At 40.7% G+C, this 22,654-nt stretch overlaps 1 protein-coding gene across 3 annotated transcripts in view; it reads right to left on the reverse strand.

Annotated features, from left to right (window-relative positions):
- Positions 1-22,654, reverse strand: part of UST (uronyl 2-sulfotransferase) — a 381,095-nt gene that overhangs the window by 148,215 nt on the left and 210,226 nt on the right. For all 3 annotated transcript variants that reach the window (XM_045524560.2, XM_074368198.1, XM_074368197.1), the window contains exon 2: positions 12,425-12,468. In XM_045524560.2, coding sequence (XP_045380516.1) covers positions 12,425-12,468 — 44 coding nt within the window. The remainder of the gene's footprint in view (positions 1-12,424; positions 12,469-22,654) is intronic.

Here is a 22,654-nt window from a genome sequence, read left to right on the forward strand (position 1 = left end):
AAATATAGTGGAAAAAATCTCCCATTCAAAATAACAACCAAATATAGTAAAATACCTTGGAATAACCTTTTGTAAGAAATGTAAAGGCCCTTTATGAAGGCAAAGAATGTTATAATGCAGAACATTCAGAGAAGAAAAACAACAAAAACAAAGCTCTTGGCCATTAAAAATATGAGAACAATGAGGAAGAAACTCAACAGAAAAGTTGGAAGACCAAGTTGAGAAACTCTTCCAGCTTGTGGGGCAAAAAGACAACGAAAAGAAATACAAGAGGAGCAAAAGTAAAAAAATATAAACAACTAGTCCTGGAAGTTCAACATCCAAAGAAGAGGAGATTCAGAAATACGGAAAGAGAAAATGCAGAGGAAGAAATCTTCCGTGAAAAGAAAAGTCAAGCAAATATCCCGGAACAAGACACCAGTTTCCTGATAGAAAGGTCCTCTGAGCATCCACAATGGTACCTGAAAATTGACATACACTAGGCACAAAATTATAAAATTTTAGAATAGTAGGACTAAGAAACTTCCATGGAGACAGATTAGATTTTCACATAAAGCGTCAAGAGTTGATCTTCTCAACAGAAATATCAGAAGCTAGAATAAAATGGAGAAGAACCTTCCCATTCGGAGGAGAAATGATTCTGTGGCAGACACAATGCTCACAGCACCCTGTGCTCTAGTTCCCAGCCCACTTGCAAGTGAGCAGGGCTGCATGACCACTTCTTGCCAATGGGCTGCTCACGGAAGTGACAAGTGTCACTTCCAGGATGAAGGAATGAGGAGTCTTCACACACCACTACAGCTTCTCTCTGCCCGGACACAGTGACATGGAGGTCCAAGCTGGGTGGTAAAGCTGCCAGATGGAAACAGCCCGGGTCCCTGAGCAAGCTCCTGAAATGAGCTCCCCTAAGAGTCCGTGGACCAAGTAAGGCATAAGCCCTAATGTGGAAGCCACTGAGATTTTGCATTACCCCAGCTTACCCTGATTAATATAGATTCCTATTCTGGAACTGTATCCTGTCAAACTATCAATCAAGGATAAAATAAAGACATTTTCAGGAATGCAATAATTTCGGAAAATTTCCACTCCATGCACTTTTTCTCAGGAAGCTACCTAGGAAAGAGAAAAGAGATGCATGCAAGGCAGAATAATGACCCCCTGGGGATGCCCAAGTCTTAACCTCTAGGATCTGTACTACAGTAACTTACATGGCGAAGAGGTCTTCTGATGGTCTTCTGATGATTCTCAAGTGGACCCAATTTAATCACAAGGGTTCTTATGAGTGAAAGAGGGAGAGAGGAGAATCTGAGCTAGAGATTTGAAGATGCTACAGTGCTTGCTTTGAAGATGGGGAAAGAAGCCACAAAGCAAAGAATGCAGGTGACCTCTAGAAGCTGGAAAAGTCAAGGACATGGATTTTCTCCTAGAGCTTTCCTAGAAGGAAAGAGCCAAGTCAACTCCTAGATTTTTAGCCCAGTGAGACCCATTTCAGACATCTGACCTCCAGAACTGTAAGGTAACAAAGTTGTGTTGTTCTAAGTTACTAGGTTTATAGTAATTTGTTACAGCAGCAACAGAAAACTAACACAATGTGATATGCAGGAAATGGGAGCAAACAGAAGAGAGTGAAGGGAGCTCCCAAAGCAGATCTGAGCAGGAGGCTCAGCACAAGGTAGAGGTGGGGGAGAGGGCCCAGGAGAGACTCTACACTGATAAAATACCTTATGTATTTGGAGGCACTGAGAGGAGAGTTTCATAGAAAAGCATGAAAACAAATATAAAACAAGATAATTATTTGTTAAAAAGAAAACAAAAAGATGAACAAGAAAAGAAACCTTATTGTAATGGCTCAGCTGCCATTTTATTATTTACCAGGGTCACCAACAAAAAACAGTGAGTACTGGTTTAGCCCAAAGAACCAAAGAACACACATCCAGTTTAGAGGATGGGGAAAGAGAAGGGTGCTTGAGTGGTGGTGTTGGCTGGGCCCCATGAAAGAGCTAAAATCCTCTGGTCACAGAAGGATGTCAGTGGACAATGGCTAAAGCTGGGGAAAATCAAGAAGCAGCATAAGCAAGTTATTCAGAGATGTTAAAACCAGCACTGAAGACTCAGTTTAAAGTAACTGCTTCTGAAGAGCAGAAAGTAAGGGGGAAGGATGTAGTCATGGTTCACTTTTTCACAATAAGCTAATGAGCCATCTGATGCTGAAACCTCTGTGCATTAGGTACATGCGGAACCAATTAAAGTTACATGTAAGGACCGGCCAGCTATTTGCAACAAATGGTATATAAGGCTTTACTATTCTCAATATACGCTAAAGACCAGACAGATTTGTGAAAAACATTTCATTATGGTTTGCCCCGAGTGGTGGCACTATCTATGGGTGATTATTTTTTTCCTGCTATTCTATAATTTTATGCACCTTCCAAATCAAAACAAAATAGGAGCATGTATAATTTTGAAAACAAGCAAAAAATACTGATCATATGGTCAAAGAGGAAATAAAACAAACAAAAAGAATTAGGTAACTATACTGGGAGCTGTTAAGATGATTAACACTGTAACTTTGAAAACCCGAAGGTAATTGTTACCCTGCCAAAGAATGGCAGCATGGGTTTCCTTAATTTACTAAAGCAATTTCTTGATTAAATATGCTTTCCAACAACAATATGCAGTTTAAAAATTTCACGCTTCATTTAAAGCCCTTCATTTTTGTTGAAGGCAGTCTAAGCCCAATAACATGTTAAATCCAGGTCATAAGTGGGGCTGATCTGGATAAGGTCTGGAGAACATCCTTACCAAGGACAACTGGCCCTTGGGCCTTGGGGAGTGGAGTGGAGCAGATACTAAAGGAAAAATTACATAATCCACATATTTTTAAGCCTGTGGTTATACAAACTTTATTAATTAAAAAAAAAGAAGTGGAAGATGTGCTTAATAGCACTAAACATTTGTTGAAGAAGAAATGGTTTCATTATGTTTTTCTGGGGAAAGAGAGAACACATTACATGCTCAAAAAACTGATAAATTTAGAAGTACTATCTCTGAACTTGGATACAGATCTCCACGGAAAGCTGAAATCTCAGGAGGCCACTAGCTGCTGGGCCAAAGACTTCCACGTTAATGGTTAAGAGCTGTGATGAGTGCAAAAGGAAGGGTGAAGCAAAAATACAGGTGACTTTGGGATAAGATTATGTAAGGCTGATTTTTTTTTAACCTTCTAAGCTATTAATTAATAGTAATAACTGGTAATAAACAAAATACCAAAGCATAAAGTTCTTTATAGCACATACTGAGCTCAGATGCTCTGAGGTATTTCAAAATAAAATATTCAAGTCATTAATTTTCCTATCATTTGCAATGATCAACAAAATCAGAGTGTGGAAGGGACACCTTCAAGGTCATGCTCATCAGAGTGAAACTGATTCCTGACTCCCTGCCTCATTCTGTCCTTCTAGTTCTCTCTTTCTCTAAACCTAATATATTTATCATGAATCATTAAACACAAATCTATTACCCAGTGCAATTGATTCTCCCATGAAATGAAAAGAAGCTTCACTTTTGTAGTTTTTAAAAAGGACGTTGGGTAAAGTCAGGTGTGGACACAGAGAACAATGCTAAAAGCTAAATGACAGGGGGACGGTGGAAAGCCTTGCTCGGTGGCTGAACTAGCCCAGGGAATAAGAGGACAGATAACCACAGGGCCTGAAAGTTGCTGTAAGTTAGGAGATGGTATCTGGCATGCCAACTAACATGTAATTAATCGCTTTTAAAAATCCAAAGAAAACAGGAGTTGGGGGCGAGTCTTATTCTACATTATAGCACCTTGAGCCACCAGAATCAGTAAAAGGCTGTGTAAAGGAAAGACTTGTGGTACTCAGGAAGCAATGCGGGGCGCTTGCTGACCTGCGTCTGGTGTCAGGCTAAGTGCTTTCCATTTATCACATTTAAACCTCACAGCTCTAAGAGGTGGATGTAACTATCTTCTCTTAGACAAAGAAAACTGAAGCTCAAAGAGGTGAAGTATTTGTTGTAGGGTAACTGGTCACATAGCTAGGATTCAAACTGAGGTCTGATTCCAAAATCCATGCTCCTCAGCCTCCAAGCCACCAAGAATAAATACGGAAGTCAGAATGAAGAATCTGCTGAATAAAAACAGTAACATGTTTTAAATCTAATAGATGGGTCCATTGTGTACATCAGGTGTGTATGTCTTACTTGTCTCCCTAATTTTTTTGTGTTTGGAATATTTCATAATTTCAAAAAAGGAACTTCATTATTTCCGTCTTAGATAGAAATAAGAAAATACAAACTTCTTGAGAATGCCAATTTTTCCCCAAAGAAAATCAGATCATGTGGGTCTCTAACCACATCTGACGTTATTTACAGCAGGATGAAAGGGGGGCCCTGTGCTCAGCAGCAATGGCTTCAGGAATTGTTGTGGGAATGGAAGCAGATGCGGCAGGTCCGGCACGCAGCCCAGGTCTGCACCAGAGACAGATTTGCTTCTCATAGGTCCTCACAGACACGAGGAAAACAAAGTGGATGCCCATGCCTACGTCCTGAACAATACGTTTTAAGATTTGGGGGGTGGAACTAAGAAACCACTTTTCCTCTTGAATCTCAGCTTTATTCTTCCAAGTAAAAAGTGATTCTGACCAAAGGAGACTTTATGTGCAGGCACAACTCAGCAATCCTACCCTCAGGGAAAAGGAGAATTTTGGATGCAGAAATCCTCTCCAAGTTGGCCAATGCTTGGCAAAGATGCCTGAAAGTAACTGTACTCCCACTGTCTTCTGGAAGTCACTTACCTACTATGATAACTAGATTTGTGAGTTTTCCTCTGTAGACACCAAACAAGGAATGGAAACCATGGTTTCTTTACTAGAGAACATGAAAACATCTTCTTTCAGCAAATGTATCTTCAAGTTTAAAGGAGTTACTGAGACGGAAAAAACAAACTGAAACAAATATGCAGTCTTTCTCAAGGACTCAGTGGAAGTGGTATTAAATGGCACCAGAGAAGTCTCTGATAGAAATAGGGACATATTTTTTAAGGGGCAACAGACTTCTATACTACTTTAGTTTGTTGCTCTCATAGCCCCTGATCCTGTGAAAACAGGAATTTTCCTTTAAATTCCTAAATGAATTGTTGCTGAGGTCTCTTCCAGAGAAAAATATGATGTAATATAAAATGTTTTTTTGTATATTAAAAAACAAAATTTGAACTGTGGAGATGAATTTCAAATAGAAGAAATTGGGGAGAATATTGGGGGTAATAAAATATCTAAAAAAAATGAGAATTATGAAGAAAAAATTACAAAGAAAAGTGAAGAAACAATGTTGGGGGAAAATATGAGTAGTGATGACTGTTGGGAAAAAATACAAAAATGCACTTAAATTATCCCAATGATAGACTTCTTAGGATGGTTTCAATGTTTATTAAACCAAACCAAATAATGCCTAACAGGGCATAACACAATGTTATCCTGGTCATTGAAGATATTAAACTCGACCTATTTGAATGACTTTCTAGGGCTACCGTAACAGAGTACCACATATTGGGTAGCTTGACACAACAGAAATGTATTCTCTCATAGTTCAGGAGGCCAGAAGTCTGAAATCAAAGTGCCAACAGGATTCATTCCTTCTGGTCTCAGAGGGAGAAGCTGCTCCATGCCTCTCTCCTAGACTCTGGTGGCTGCCAGCAATCCTTAGTATTCCTTGGCCTGTGGCAGCGTACTCCAGTCTCTCCCTCCATCATCACATGGCACCCTCCCTGTGTGACTCTGTGTCCACATTTCCCTCTTCTTATAAGGACATCAATCATATTGGATTTAGGGCCCATCCTACTCCAGTATAACCTCATCTTAACTTTATTACATCTGCAAAGAGCCTATTTCCAAAATATATTGCATTCACAGAAGACTGAATTCTGGTGGTTTGGACTGCACCCTGTCTTTTTGGGGAGCACAATTCCATTCATAACACCATTCAGAAATTAATTTGTCAATTCATCACCCCTTTCCTATAACTGAATTTTTTCTATTTTACAATTATGCCAACATGGTCTCCATCTTCCAGGGCTATCATTTTTTCACTCTTTCCACTCTACAGCCAAGCTCCTCAAAGCAGTTCATATCTCCATGTTCCATCCACCACTCCTCAAACCCCAGAAGTGAGGCCCACCCCTCCTCACCCCATCCATCCTAGACTTTTTGACCTGGTCAGTTCCTCCTACTCCATTTTCAGGACTCTCACCTGGAGAGGTGAGGCAGAGCCTCCTGGGTTCACCCTTATCATAGCACTGGCTACCTACTTAATGTATTAAATTGGCCCTGTTTGCTTGCCTGTCCCTCCCGCTAGACTCTAAACTCCTTGAGGGCAGGGAACGTGCCTTCTGCAGCCTTATAGCCCCAGCACGTAGCAGAGAGCCCAGCACAAACTGGGCATAGTAAATGCCTGAATGAATGGATGGTTGTCTCTAGAGGGTCATCTAGACTAAAGAATATATTCACCACAGAACCATGTGCTCTCATAGTCTGATTCTTTGAAATCTTAAGATGCAACTAGATTATAAAGCATTAGATGGAAGGGATTATCTTCAACTTTTATCATGTCTTCCTGATCCCTAGCACGAAGTAGTCACTTAATAATTAATTGACACTAGAGGGAAATTAGCTTCTGGAGGGTGGGTAAGAAGGACTAACCTTTGCTGAACAATTGTTCATTGCCAGATACTGCTAGGTACATATAAATGCCATCTCAATTAATATTATCACTTCTCATTCGTCAGAGATTTCCCAGCATAATAAATTATAACCCTTTTCTAATGAACCCATTTCAAAATAGAATTTCAAATACTAAATTAGCTAGCACATTACTTCATACAGAAAAATAATATATAAATATCATATGTCAAAAACCTTTGTATATAAATGTAGACGTCAGTAATATATCATATATCTTAACCCTCAATATACCATCAGGATCCCCTGGACTCAATTTTAGTGCTTTAGGTTTTATTTTTTAGCAGTTCTAACTATTTGTATGGATTCATATTTCTTGACTTTATTCTTTTTTAGAGATGTTCCAAAGAAAATATACTTCTTTTTAAATAAAGACAATAAAACTCATTCTACTTTGCAATTACCATATATAGGTCCATATAATGTAATTATAATTATATAATTGTCATAATAATATATAGTATATAATATAATTACCATATAATAAGGTCTACTAGCCTCTTTAAAAATTTAAGATCCATTATGAGATCTTAATGATTTTATTTCTCCTATATATTGAAACACTTTGCTGGTTCATCATCCTAAAATAATCACCTACCAATTATGCATCAATTATTCCCAAACATGCTTTAAAAAGACGGAAGTAATAGAAAAATAGAAGGATGATGAAATAGCTTAGAACTGCACTGCTGCTCAGTGATGACTGAAATGTTCTATTCTGTGTTGTCCAATACTGTAGCACTAGCCACACATGGCTACAAAGAATTTGCTATGTGGCTAGAGCAAATGAAAAAGTGAAATTTTATTTTTTGAATTTTAATTAATTTAAATAGCTACATGTACCAAATGGCTACTGCACTGAACAGCCTAGGCCTAGAAGAACAGCTCATTAGGAAAATACATTGTCCCTATTGCATCACTATTCATATTTTATTGTGTTACCTAAAGTGTTGTGTCATCTTGATGAAAGATATAACAGAAGATTGGAGACCCCAACTGTGTAGTTTGCTTTTAACCTTCATTGAATAGACTGAAGAATTCAGAATGTTTCATTCTTGCTTATACTGACAAAGATCAAAAAAAAAAAAAAAAAAAAACAGACAGAGGAAGAGGTTTCACAAGCACTGGAGGAATCAGACCAATGTTTAGAGTTAGAATCGCACTCAAGACCCTAATGATGACGATGAAATTGATCATGAAAGTGAAACCTCAGACCGCGAGTCTTCAGAGGATAGTATCCTGGATTAACTCTCTCAAACTCAAGAGTCAGTGAGAAAACAATATATTCTAAAGACAAAGTGAAGATACAGTATTTTCATGCAGTTAGTCATCAAGGGCCAGGACTTCATAACAATATTCTTGCAGCAAGAACCTGGACCATCCCATTTTGCTAAATGAATGTGGGACAGTTTGTACATCAAAATTTACTATATATACAGTTTGTAAATGAACAAATGCTGAAGGTGGGTATGTGTACAAAGAAGACTGGAAGGAAAAAGATGAAAAAATTTACTTGCTTGATATAAAAAAAAGTCTAGAAGGTCCATTGGACACAATGGTAAATGGTGATGACTATTTTTTTCTGATATACTGAGAGTTAAAGCTTGTTTACTGTACTAGTCAAGGTACCAGAGAACTTATATTAAAGGGTAAAACTCCAGAAATAAGGTAAAAAATTATTGTCTTTATATTAAATTAGTCATCTTGAAATGGTTAAAAGCATGAACCCTGGAGCTACACCATCCTGGGCTGGAATCCCAAGTCCAGTACTTAGTGCATGACCTCTGGCAAGTTATTCAGCCTCTCTAAGATCCAGTTCCCTCATCTGTAAAATAAGGATTAAAAAATTACTTCCTCTTCTATAGAGTTTTATAGAGACTAAACTTCCACGCAAAGTCCTTAGCAGAATGCTTGGCACATAGGAAATGACAGGCAGCAGTTACAGATAGTGACTTTCCAGCTCTCCTTACCCATCAGATTTGCGAACCCAACATACGTGAAATGATATTCTATTTGCCACCTCCAGGATCTATCATTGCCCATGCCGGCAGCTCACATCAGAGACTAACGTTCCAGGTGAAGTGCAGGCAGGAAGGCGAAGACATCACCTCCAGTGCTCTGGGGGTGTAGACGGAACTGTAGGTGATGCTGCAGAGGCCAGAGCACCTCCGGCTTTTCAGCTTGACTTTAATCTTCTCTTACACAATGACATTTCTCCCTCTGATTTTTAGATTGGCAAGCAATACTTTAATGAGCTCAAATTATACAGAAAATGTAAGGAAAAGAGTAAAAAAAATCTCTCAAAATCTCACCATCCAGAGGAGGCACCATTATCCTTCCAGGCTTCCTCTACACACACACATAATGTATGTGCACAATTTTTTAAGCAGTGGGATCACATTTTACTTGCTGTTTCATGTCTGTTTTTGTACTCAAGAATATCTTTCTAATTTGTTCAATAGAGATCTAGATGTTCAGTCTCAGTAGGGCTCTAACCTTAAACCACTAAATTCTGTGTACACACAAAGCGGTCATAAAAAGTGGTCGGCAAAAGAAAATATTAACATCCGCCTTTAAGTAATGACTTAGATCAAAAACTGGGGTGAGCTTGGAGGTTACAGTGGATTTTAAAAACAAGTCAAAATCAGAGGCATTTGGCTCTTTCTCTTGAAAATACTGGAGAGAATGAAGACCTGGGCTCTGGACGTGCTGTGTGGCACACACCCCATTCCCTAACTGGCTATTACTTGTGGAATGTGAAACTTGTGGAACTGAACTTTTAATAAAATGAGAACTTGCCTGTAAGCCTCAGTACATTTTCAGGGTTTAAGAATCTTATTTTATCTAGATCACAGCTCTTTCGAGCTTGGCATCAAAAAGTTATTTCTGAGTGCTGAACAAATATGAAAACTGCGAGTCTGGACTCAGTCTGGCTCCCCACTGCCAGGCTGGGGGTTCACTCTGGAGGCCACACATGTGTGAGTCCTTGCCACTGTGTCCCTGAACACACCAGTGGCCTGTAGACCTGAATAACCGAGGCTTCACCCCGGGGGACACTCAAGGGACCTTTATCTGGAATCCTGACTTCATCACTTCTGGTATTCATTTCCACCCTGCCAGAAGTAATAAGCATGGATGAAAAGATGTTAACATGCCAATATTATTTTTACCCATTTTTACATTCTTCTTATTATTTTGGCTACTGCTTAGAAAGTTAAGAGTGTTTTTTGCTACTCCACTCCTAGATAAAGAAAATACACTTATAGTGAAATAATCTGTATTATATAAACTGCTGGCTGAAAGAGATTATACTTACAGGTTTCAAACTTGGACTAGAATTTATAAAACTGGATTTATTCTGAAAATGGTCTAAAATGATCTAATGTGATTTGATCGTTTTTGTGTCTCACAGGGAGACTTATTTGGGGGTGGCAGAAGGGAAAGGGGTGAAGAGGGGTGAAGATTGCAAGCCAGGAAAAGCCCTGCAGGGCAAGGGGAGAGAGCCCAGCAAACACAGAACCCAAGCACCAAGGACACGAGCAAAGAGGCTGGGAGGATGGCCGACTCTGCAAGAGTAAATCCCCCAGGCCGACTAAAGGCGTAGCCTCAGGTGGGTCACCAAGGATTGAGTTCAAGAAGGCAAGTTTATATAAACTGGGCCTGGGACTTCTGACCAGGTACAGCCCCATTTATTAAACCTGGAACCCAAAGGAATGGCCTGACATACCACTGAGGGAAGCAACCAATAGGTCCCACAAACGGAGCCACCTTCCCCACTGCAGAGCAGAGGGGCTGAGAAGGGGTCACTTGGCCCTACTTAGGAGAGAAATGCGGTAAGGGGTGAAGGAACCCAGCTGGCCATCTGCACCATTCTTCTTCCCTACCCCGACTTATTTTCCCTCCTAGGCAGATTATTGACAAGAAAATATGTTTTCACTACAAGAAAAGTTACAATGGTGAGTCATCAATACAATAATTAACATCCTTTATATGATAAGCCATGCCACTCTTCTAGGCGGTTAGCAATAAAAAACAGCACAGAAAATGTCCAGGGAAATGATTTTCTTTACACTCATGGCCTTTAGAATAGTGGATCTCAAATGTGGTCCCCAGACCTGCAGTATTAGCATCACTTGGGAGCTTGTTAGAAATGTAGATTCTCAGGTTCCACCCCGGACCTACTGAATCAGACACTCAGGGGTCTGGGCCCAGCAAGCTGTGTTTTAACAAGCCTCCAGGAAATCCTGATGCAAGCTAAAGTTTGAGAATACCGGCCTCGTGGAAAGAGCCTGGGATGGGAGCCAGGACACCTAATTCAGATTCCAGCTCTGGATTCCATGGTCCAGTTCAGTGAAAATTAATAAGTAGTCTCAATGTGCCTGTCTGTGCGACGAGGCTAATGCAAGGATGTGAGGACCCTGGGATGAGCTAGACGCGGTCCTTATCCTCAGATGGTGTCTTACCCTCCATATTCCTTTGTTCCTCCAGGGTAGGGGCTATGGTGTTATTTGTTGTTCTTGCTTTGTTTCATATTCATGTTCCTAGTGCCTGCAGCATCGATATATATGCAGTGGACCAAGTGGTAAGCCATTCACTACTGTGATAAATACTGCTGTACCATTCATCAATAATCTTAATGCTATTCCAGTCTAGTTAACATGAGCCACTGCTTATCTAACGCTTATTACATGCCAGGTGCTGAGTGCTTGTTATGTATCAGCTCATTCAGCCTTGTCAGATGTCCTGTACTGTGGGTCATATTTTCAATCCCACTTTGCACATCAAAAAACTGAAGCTTGAAATGTTAAGTAATTTGTCCAATGTCATATATTGATAGTGGTTGAGCCCGAGATAAACCCAGAAATATTTTATTCCAAAGCTTATGGTCTTACATGTAGAGGAGTTCTTCAAATTCCACAAAATTCAAAAGCCGACTTTAGGGTAAATTTCCAGCCTCTAAGGTTAGTGGTTGACTCTTTTCTCACTCTGCACTTACAACTGCACCTTGTAGGGATCACCTTAAGTGGTCAGAGTGTCTATGTTTTTCTTATTTTTTATGTAGATTGATATTTGGTTTTCACTGGACTCAAGAAAGTAGATAATGGTGGGGAATGACATTAATACTTCACTGGACTGCTCTGACCCTTAAAAGTCAGATAAAAATTGCCTCTAAGAACAAAAGTGGTGGCACAGCCAGGCCGGCACAGCCCAGAGAGGGCCCTGGCAGAGGAGGCCAGTTCCAGGGGCAGAGCATTGGGTGGAGCGTCCCAAGTAAGGCAGGCCCTGGAGACAAGGGCCGAGGTGAGCCTAGCTGAAGGCCTGAGCATGAGGAGGCTAGGTTGTGGACACCGGATCACAGGCCAGCATGGATGCAGAGGCAAACAAGGCAGCAAACAGGAGAAGCAGCCAGAGGTCTGAGGTCAGCCTGAAGCTCCAGTGCCTGGGAGAGCTACAGTGACTGATGAAATGATAGCTCTTGCCCCCTCACCATTTTGGCTATCTTTGCATGCTTCCTTTTCCTGCTCACTATTAGCTAAAGATTAATGTGGCATCTGCCATCTGCTATTTTCTTGTGAACATTTCAGGGCCAGGAGGGATCTGATTGGGGTTGTCGGAGGCTGAAGGTACTGAGAAAAGGAAAAGGGAATTTATACCACAAGCAAAGATCTTACCTTACTAGGAGGTGGTCCATGGTCATCCAAGTAAGTGGAATTTCCTAGTAAAAGAAAAGACAAAAAATTTTGATGAATTAATAGTTTTAAACTTGAAATGAATTTAGTGCAAAGTCATTGAAAATAAGCGTTCTAGATATATTTCTATTCAGACTACAGTACCAAAGAAAATGGGTAATCAATCTCCAGTTTGATGGGATTCTGCTGATGCGACCGGGCTTGGTTCACAGTTTCAGCAGTTATGAACATTGACCTGTGGGGGCGGGGTGTGCGCCGCCGCCCCCCTACAGAAACACACGCATTATTCCTCATCCTGTATCTGTTGAGTTTACGTTGGAACAGTGGTTCTCAAACTTCAGCGTGCATCAGAATTACCTGAAGGTCTTGCTAAAACACAGATTGCTCGGCCCTGTTCTCGGAGTTTCCGATTCAGCAGCTCTGAGAATCTGCATTTTTACCAAGCTCCCAAGTGATGCTGATGCTGTGGGTCCTGAAACCACACTTTGAGAACCGCCGCACCATCCCTCCACTTTGCCTTGATGGTCAATTTCCCTTCATCTTTTCAGTTTCACTTGCTTCCGAAGCTTGACTTGTCTTCACTAATAGCCGCTTACTGGCATGTGTGTTTTCAGAGTATGTGGTTGTTTCCTGATGAATAAAGACTCGGGGGAGTTCTGACAGGAACTATAGCTTATCGAGTTCCTTTTATGTATCAGGTACTCTGTTAAGTGTTTTATAGGTATTCATTCACTTAATTCAAATATCAGAGGTGGGTTATAATTATCCCCATTTATAGAGAAGAGAACAGAGGCCTGGAGAAATCCAGTAATTTGCTCACAGTCACACAGCTGTTAAGCTGCACAGAGGAGGGAAGACTGGTTTTTCCAGAAGGTGCTCAGGCACCTGCCCATCTGAAAAGCCCACCTGGAGTGTTGCCATCTCCAGCTTCTGCACAGCCTGGGCGCCACCGACATCACCAGCTGGCAACACGTTTGATGGTGTTGGGAACCAGTGATGAGGTCAGTATAATCATTACCCTCCGCAAGGGGTGACACTTGTCAGTCTAGGGCAAAGTGAGACGACCAGACATTCTAACAGAACAAAATATGGGAAATATTGGAGCTGCAAGAATACTTACAGAAGACAGCAGATTAGGAAATAAAGTCAATGTCCCAGTTGGAGTAGATGAAAGGTGCTTTTTCAGGAGAGAGCAAAAGTGACTTAAGAAATTGGAATAGAAAAGGGAAGCAGAGTTTAAGCCAGGGACAGTTTGAGTGGGGAAACTTACCCAAACGTAACAAATAAGTGATTTGGGGCTTATAGATTTTTTTCCATACAGAGGCATCATTCACCCCTTTTTCTTTGCATTCTTCTGATCTATCACCCACATGGTGTGCACAGTGACTCTAACTGCTATTTGTATATGACAAAGGAACAATGGGGTCCAATTTTCATGTACAAGATACTCACACATGAACACCTGGCACACTGGTGATTGTTACATTCAGGATCCTTTAAAATGTGAACATGATTAACAATTTGCTAGATTTTTTTTTATTAATCTATAGTCAGTTTACAATGTGTCCATTTCTGGTGTACAGCATAATGTTGCAGTCATACATTCACAGACATATATTCGCTTTCATATTCTTTTTCATTATAAGTTACTGATCTCAATTATTGTGCTGCACTCCACTGGGAACATATTTGAATAGGAGGTAGATCTATACCTGACTTAGTAAAGAGGAGGTGCAGGAAAGAATTCAGAAAAACAGTTGCCTGAGTCTAGAGAAATACTCAGGACGATTCCACTATAATGCAACTGGAATAGCTGCAGAGGGTTCCTGTCTGCTCATCGTAAGAAAGCGTCTTCCCCAAGAGGGATGCAAGAAATTCCAGCACAGTCCAGCATATTCTCAGGTATTCATCTTGGGAATCAAAGGGAGCTCAAAGAGCTAAATGTTTCTAAAATACTAAAAGATTCCATAAAAACCAAAGTTCCTAGAAACTCCTAAAAAGGAGTGATTCCAATGCCTGATTGCTACCTCAAACTCCAGACAAGCATGTCCACTGACTCCTTAGCACCTCAGTTTGGATGTCTGCAGGCATCTCACACCTCACCAGTGTAAACAGACCTCTTCATTTGTTCCTGTTCCAAATTGCTGTCTTTCCTGTCTTCTTTATCAGGTTACACAACACATCCCTCCCCGACAGGCTCCAAAGCCCAAGAGTCATCCTTGATTTAGCTCTTTCCCTTACCCTATCCATACCAACCCATTTGCACATCCTGTTGGCTCAGCCTTCCAAATATCACTCAAATCTGACCACTTCTCACCAGCCCCTCTGGGCCACCTAGGAGAACCCTCCCTTCATGGATCGCCAATCTTCTCCCCTCTTGTACGGCAACCAGAGGGATCTTTTAACCTTATTGCTAATCTGGCCGTGTTAGCCCTCTGCTTAAAATCTATTTCTCTAAGAACAAAGTAGTCAATTCCTTACCATGGTCTTCAACCCTACATGACCCAGGCCCTGCCTCCTGCCACACTCGTCACCAGCACAACAGCCCTCTCTCTGCTCCAGAACACACCAACTTGTTGTCGGTTAAGGACCTTTTGAATTGGCTCTTTCCTCTACCAGAAGAAGCTCGTCCTCACCCACTTCACTCGTGCTCAGGTCAAATGTCCCTGCTTTCTCCCTCCTTCCCTTCCTCTTTCCCATTCTCACTCCCTCTGTCATAATAATGCGCACTTCTTCCTGCACAAAGAAAAGGACCCAGGCTGACCAGTGCTGGCACTAGTACCACAGACCCCATCGTACGGCCACCAGCATATCCCTGCGCTCCCATCCACAGCTATGTTCACATGGTTTATTAGAACAGAGGCTGTAAGTGCCTCACACTTGTAACAGGGTATGGAAAGGGAAAAGAAAAGCTACACAAATAAAAAGCATTTCTTTAGCTGGAGACAGCGTGCTTTTCTTCTCCTAAAGTACAACTGTATCATTTTTTGGTATTTAGGTAGGTCTTTTCATCCTAGGGTCTTATGCTTTCATAGAGCAAAATAAACAAGACTGTCAGAATTTTCAAACCTGAAGTTGGTAACCTGTGGGCTGGGGAGATCAAAGGATGAGCGCTGTTATCAAAATGAGCTTCCCAGAACAGGCTCCCAGGCATCAAAGCTTCTTGCTGCTCTCTCTTGGAAAGGATTCTATGGAGGGTGTCGGAAGGAAGATCAGACCCAAGCCCTCGGGGCCTTTGGGCTTAGAGCTCACAATGTAGATTCAAAAAGAAAGGTGGAGGAGGGTAAGGAGCCAGGGCAGAGGACAAGTGCTTACCTGCCACCCACCTCCGCTGCCCTGCACGTGTCCACTTTTCATACCCCAGTCTCTGATCCCTGTAATTTTCAGAGGCTTGTAGGGGTATATTATTTCATTTCTTTCCAGAAACTACCCCATACCATTAGAGCTCCGATTTCAACCTCCTTTTCATGTCTCAAGTCCTCCCTTTGGGGGTCAAGGATTACAGTATCTTGTCAAGTTAGAAAAAAGGAAAGGCACACACCCCACCACTCCTACCACCAGTCAGACTTCCAGGAGGGCCTGGCTCCAAACTGCCAAGAAATCGCTAGCTTGGGCTGCCATGGAGGTAAACCTCTTACAGAAAGTCAAGCTTGTGTAGTCTGCTCAGGTGGGTGGAGGAGGCGGGGTGGCTACTGATTTGAAGCAACATTCCAGCCCTTCAAACTCTATGCGCTACATGGTCTACATGCTTACGGTGGTGGTGGTTATGTGGCTCTATATGTGGGTTAAAATTGATTGAACTATACACCAAAAGCACCACCAAGAAAACACTTGTGGTTCAATGGTTTAAAAAAAATGCCCTCACTAGAAGGCAAGTGATCTCAGACTTTGTGACCAGCTAAATTAAATCTCATTCTAAATCTCACCCTACTCACCCCACCCTTCCTGATGGAGACCTCCCAGCGAGGCTGTAAATATAACACGAAAGATCATGTGTGAATGTGCAAAGGTGTTAAGTCCAAGTACCTGGGAGTCATTGTTTGTGCACTTAGTAGAGCAATGACATGAAAAATCAGACATCGTGTACCTAGATAAACAGGTTAACTCTCACTTTCGTTTCAGAGAATATCCCCGAGAAGCATCATTCCACTCTGAGTAAATTGCTTTACTTCCTCAAAGTTTCCAAAACACACATCTGTAAAAATGAAATAAGCTCATAGGTCACTGCAAGGAGGACGTGAGGGTTATCTCATTCTATGAAAAATGCTTAGGAAAACACCTGCACGTACTAAGCTAAGCACCTGGGAAGCTGGCAGCAGTACTAGCTGTGCTGAGTAGCAGCAGCAGTGCAAGACCCCCCTTCACCGCCCCTCCAGCCTCCCACTCAGTGGTTTTCAATCCTCACTGCAGAGTCCATTGCCTGCAATAATTTTTAAGGAATATTGATGCCAGGCCCCAGCCTTAGCTATGCTGGTTTAATTATTTGGGGACAAGCCATTCGATATTTGGTATTTTCTAAAGTTCTTCAGGTAATTCTAACATGTAGTCAAGGTTGAGAATCACTGAGCTACAAAACATAGGTTAAAGTTCTTCATAATTCAGGCTGAATCTCATTTTCAGAAATAAAAAGTAGCAGAGCTTATTCAGGCAGATCTTGATCACAGGTCACCTCCATCATTTCTGGACAGAGATTATACAACAGGAGCTTCACACCAAAGGGGAATGGAGGGGCTGACCAGCAGCTCCGGCTGGCACCTGCTCCAGGGGGCTGGGGCCAGCTCACAGGCTGCCAGAGAGCGGGCTGGCACAAGGCACCTCTGGGCACAGAGACTACCTTTTAAACCACATGCGTTGCCCCATCCTTTCTGGGGACTCCACAGATCTTCTGAAGAATAATTTTCTGAGCCTGTACTTTCAGAACATATTTGTTCCTGCAAACAATGCTTCACATACATGGGCTGTCACCAAGAAACCTTTTAGATAAACCTTTTACAGAAAGTGAAGCTTGTGTAGTCTGCTCAGGTAGGTGTTCACTGACCCTTCTGTTTCATGGTAAAAAGGGAGGTAAATGCATAATCATCCATCTGCCCAGAGCTTCCCCAGACTCTACTGGACTCAAACAAACAGGGGTTATTGCACCAGTCCTAGATACTCATTTTTGGTGCTTATACACACTTTAAGGGTCCACAAAGATCTGAAAGGAAAAAGCTTCTAAAAAATCTGAAGCAAAGACACCATCTGGTCCCAGCCCAGTGAGGCTCCCCGTCTTTCCAGGCGTGGAAAGTGGAGCAGAGGTCAGGGAACCAGGCTGACACAGAGGAGCTCGCTGCCACACCCACATGAACCCAAGAAACCAGTGCAGCCAGATAAAGACACTGCCAGAAGCACTGACCTGAAAGCACTGATATTGAAGGACTATTGAACAGAAATATCCATGTGCCCTGTATTTCAAATAGCAACAGCCACTCTTGTGTAAGAGGGAGAGTGGAAGGGAGCCCCAGGGGACTCATTTAATGGATTCTGCTAATAGAAGTGACTGTCACTGGTAACAGGAACGGAAGCCCGGGGTGACCCAGGGGATATACAGTCTCTAGAATAAACATTCTTGGATTCAAAGGTCAGTCCTATCCCTCAATGGTTGTGTGACCTTGGAACTATCACTTAGTTTCCCTGAGGACTAATGTCCCCATTTGCAAGTGAGGACATTAATAACAAGCACCTAAGTAAAGAGTTATAAAAATGAAATGAGACCTGGATAAAGCACTTAGAGCAGTGCCTGCCTGGCACATAGTAAGTGCTCAATGAATGGTAGCTACTTCTTCATCTTATATTACCCAATTTTATCATTCACATTCAAGTTTATAATATTATTTACTATCAAGGAAATCAAAGAGAAGCCTCAGGCCAGGGGAGCAGTTTATTGTATTAATGAATATTTCTAAAAAATAACTATTTGATATTTTCTATTACTTTCCAACACTGGCTTGATATGTCCTCAAAAATATGCAAAAATTTTTTTCTAATTTTTTGAAGTACCTTTAGCAATGTGCAAATGAACTTACAGAACCTTCAGGGGATGTAATTTATTTCTGACTCTAAGTCTTGCATTAGCAGATCTATTTTTGTCTGAATTGGTCCCTGAAGAATAAAAAATGTTTTAATTCTAATTCCTCTTATAGAAACCATAACATGCATTAGCATCAATGTCAAAAAAGCCGCCTCTACACTATGTCAATTTTGATCAAATGCCAGCAATTCTTTTCAGAGTCTTTCTTTCAGGGGCCCTTTTAAAATCATAATCGTAAGCAATTGAAATCCTTTCTTTTTTATCCAGAAGTGGCCATTTCACACAGGATTCTGGTTACCTACAATGCAATCATATGGCTGCATCTCCCCCCTGGAGTCTGGCCCTCTGATAAGACACTATTAATGAAGGAGTCAGGAGGGCGGGGGCCGGGGGTGAGGGGGAGGCAGCGCTGTAGCCCCAGCTTGGTCCTTGCCAAAAAATTATGCTAATGCCACACTTTCCACTGTTAACCATGGGTTACATTTCCCTAAGAGGCAGCTGTCAGCACACACTAGCCATGGTTAACAATGAAGAGTTTGTGTGCTGAGCAAACGTCTCTAGTAGCTCCATTTCTTATAATTAACGCAGCCCCAAAGACACTGTAATGAAGGAGAATTGCTTGCACAACTTTATTTAAGCTTTAATAAAATTATTTTCCACTAAATTAAGACAAATGACTTTATTAACTATGAGTATTTAAACATATTTACAAAAGTACCTTTAAAAAAAATCTTGAATGTTCACCCAACCAGTTAACAAAGGCAAAAATATCCTGAAAATACTTTCTTGAGCCTAAATGATAAAAATGAGCATACCAGATGCTGAAAAAAAATCCAAATTGTTATCAATTATGATTTAGAAGGTGGCTTCCATTTCTAATTAATTTTAAAAGCAAATTAATGCTTCTGTGTATTTCAGGCTCAAAATCACTGCCTGGTTTTATAATACATTGCTTTTTTTCCCATTAAATCTGAATATACATTATAGGATGTCAAGAGTACATTTGTAGAAGGAAATTACTTTTGGAATCAAATGATCAGTGCAGTACTGCTATAATAACAACCTAAATATAAATGTGAATTATTGCCAAATTAGTTCAAGAATTCATTGCAATTGTATTATATGATCTTATACAGATAGAAGTGGAGTATCAAAGAGAGATGAAATCACTTAGGTTCCTGTTTCACTCCATTAGATTTTTCTCCCAAAGTAATTACTACAGTCAACTGATCCCACCTTTGTGACTGTAATACACCTATCAACAGAGCAGCCCCCACCTCGCACACCCCAAAGCTCTAGCCTGAGCCAGTTAAACCTTCCTCTTCTATCAGGACATAGCCCATGTAGCCACTATGAGGATGGACTTTCCATCATATGGTTACTGCATGCAGCACCCCTAAAAAATGCAGTGGAGGATAGGCAGGACAAAGACAACTAAGAATCTACTTGATATAAAAAGTTAGCTCAGATTAGAAATGCATCCACATTATTGCAAGAAATTTCAACATTACATTTGTCAACAGAAGGGAAGCACTGCTTGATTCCTTAAATATAACTACAATTGATGTGAGTTTTTCAAGGGAGTGTGGTAGACTGGATAGTGGCCCCCAAAGCTGTCCACATCCTACTCCCTGGAACCTGTGAATATGTGACCTTACACTGTAAAAAGGACTTAGCAGGTGTGATTAAGTTAAGAATCCTGAGATGGGTAGATTACCCTTGATTAATTGGGTGGATCCAACATGATCACAAGGGGTCTTATAAGCAGGGCAGGAAGGTCAGAGTCAGGAGGACAGGTGATGATGGAAGAAGAGGTTGGAGTGATGTGCTTTGAAGACAGAGGAAGAGGCCACAAGTCAAGGAATGCAGGTGCCCTCTAGAAGCTTGACAACAGAAGGAACAAATTCTTCCCTAGAACCTTCAGAAGGAACGTAGCCCTACTGACACCTTGATCTGAGCCCATTAGAATCTATTTCAGAAAAACTGTAAGATAATAAATTGGTGCTGTTTTAAGCCACTAAATTTGTGGTAATTTGACAGCAGCAATTGGAAATTAGTTGTTGTTAAGATGGTTTTACATTTTTAAAATCACCTCCTTTACATGAGTAAAGTTTCTTGTCAGTAATGACTCTCAAGGATTTGAAGAAATTTTCATCAAAAGGCTAGATAGTGAATTCGATGAAGCATGTTAAGTTTGAAATCTGAAAATGTTAATAATAACATTTTGAATGTCAGTGATACATTTAAGATGATAAACTTGAAATGTTTTTATTTGGAAGTTTTCCATAATTGTTTTGTTTGTCTAATAATTATGTAATAATTATTATATAATATTAAAATGATAATATCTTTAAAATTGTTTTCTAATAATTATATATAATAAAAAGAAAACGTAATGAATATTTTCATAAAGCCTCATCTAGATAACCCTTATTCTTACTTCAGTGTATCATAAAATATCATTTTTTATCATATTTTAAAATATCATATTCCATGATTGATTTAAGAAACATATAGACCATCAATCAACTGGAGGTTTGTCTTTGGAAAAGGGCTTCAGTCCAACCAATCTGCCGCATCTCTAAGTCTGGAATTTCTCTTTGGCTTCATTACTAAAACCAGTGTGGATTACACTCCATCACACATAAACACACACAAACACACACACACATACATACAAAATCGTATGATTTCAGAACAAGCGAAAAACCATTATCATATAGTCCAGCCCTTCAACTTACAAAAGGAAACAACTTACCAAAAAGAGGTCAAGTCATTAGGCTAAGACACACGGTTAGTTAGTAGCTAAAGTTGAGAACAGACCCAGGTCACAAGTGCTCATTCCACACCATAACAATCCTACCACCTACCATTTTTTACCCTGTGTGCTATTTTCAATATTGATCACCTCAGTTACTCTCCAAACTTGAATTGGAATGACTCTAGGCTTTTCTTACATAATCAAATTCTTTCTTTAAGGATAAAGATATATCATCATTGAGAGAAGTTTTAAAAAATAGGCTTCAAACACTGAAGACAGTTCCCAAAGAGAATATTTTAAATGCCCTGCACATGGCTGCAGGGAATTCACAGCCTCTCAAGGCTAATACACTAATTTAGATGTTCAAGATTTAGCGTGTTTTGTTGAAAAGAAGTAACACTTGTGAATATCAACTTCCTTAAATGAATCAAACACAGATGAGACCCAGCATGTATAGAAATGTGAGTGAAAATGTTAAAAATATGTGAGAAATTGCAAGGAAAAAGAGAAAGTGCAGGCGAGTGAGACAGGAGAACTAGAGGCAGGACACTCACTAACTTCACTCATCAAATACTTATCAAGTGCCTACTCTATGAGTAAAAAGATATGATCCCTGTCTGTCTTAGTTCAGGCTGCTATCATAAATTACTGTAGACTGGGTGGCTTAAACAACAAACATTTATTTCTGACAGTTCTGAAGGCTGAAGTTCACAATCAGGGTCCAGCATGGTCCAGTTCTCCTCCGGACCAGCAGATGGCTGTGGTCTTGCTGTATCTTCACATGGCAGAGAGAGCGAGCTCTGGTCTCTTCCTCTTCTAATTAGGACACTAATCTCATCCTCATGACCTCATCTAAACCTGATTACGACATGAAGTTCCCCACCTACAAATACCATCAAATTAGGGGTTAGGGCTTCAATACATGGATTTCGGGAGGGTACAAATAGTCCATAGCACTGGCTCTCTGAAGTCTGCAATAAAAATGGATGACAGTCATTTAACAAATGGTTACAAAATAAGTATTCAGTTGTGTTTGTCATGAGTCTTATGAGGAGTAAAGTACAGGGTGGTATGAGAAGGAATAACAGAGGTCCCTTAACTCAAGGAAGAGAAGGACTGAGGTCAAAGAAGATGGTGAGTCTAAGTTAAGGATGTCCTCATGACCTTGAAATCAAGGTCAGAAAGTGAAGTCTCATTGAAGAGACAAAGGGGAGTTTGTGCAAAGATGCCAAGGGCTTTGAGGCACATCTGAAACGAGTTTACACATGTATGGAGCTCTAATGTTCCCATTCATCATCTCAGCAGCCCCCATCAACCCTAGGAGGTCGGGGGACAGAGTGAGGGTACCTTTTCACCAGGAAGACCTGAGCCCAAGGTCACATGT

This window comes from Camelus bactrianus, chromosome 8, assembly GCF_048773025.1.
Source record: "Camelus bactrianus isolate YW-2024 breed Bactrian camel chromosome 8, ASM4877302v1, whole genome shotgun sequence".
Lineage (NCBI taxonomy): Eukaryota > Metazoa > Chordata > Mammalia > Artiodactyla > Camelidae > Camelus > Camelus bactrianus.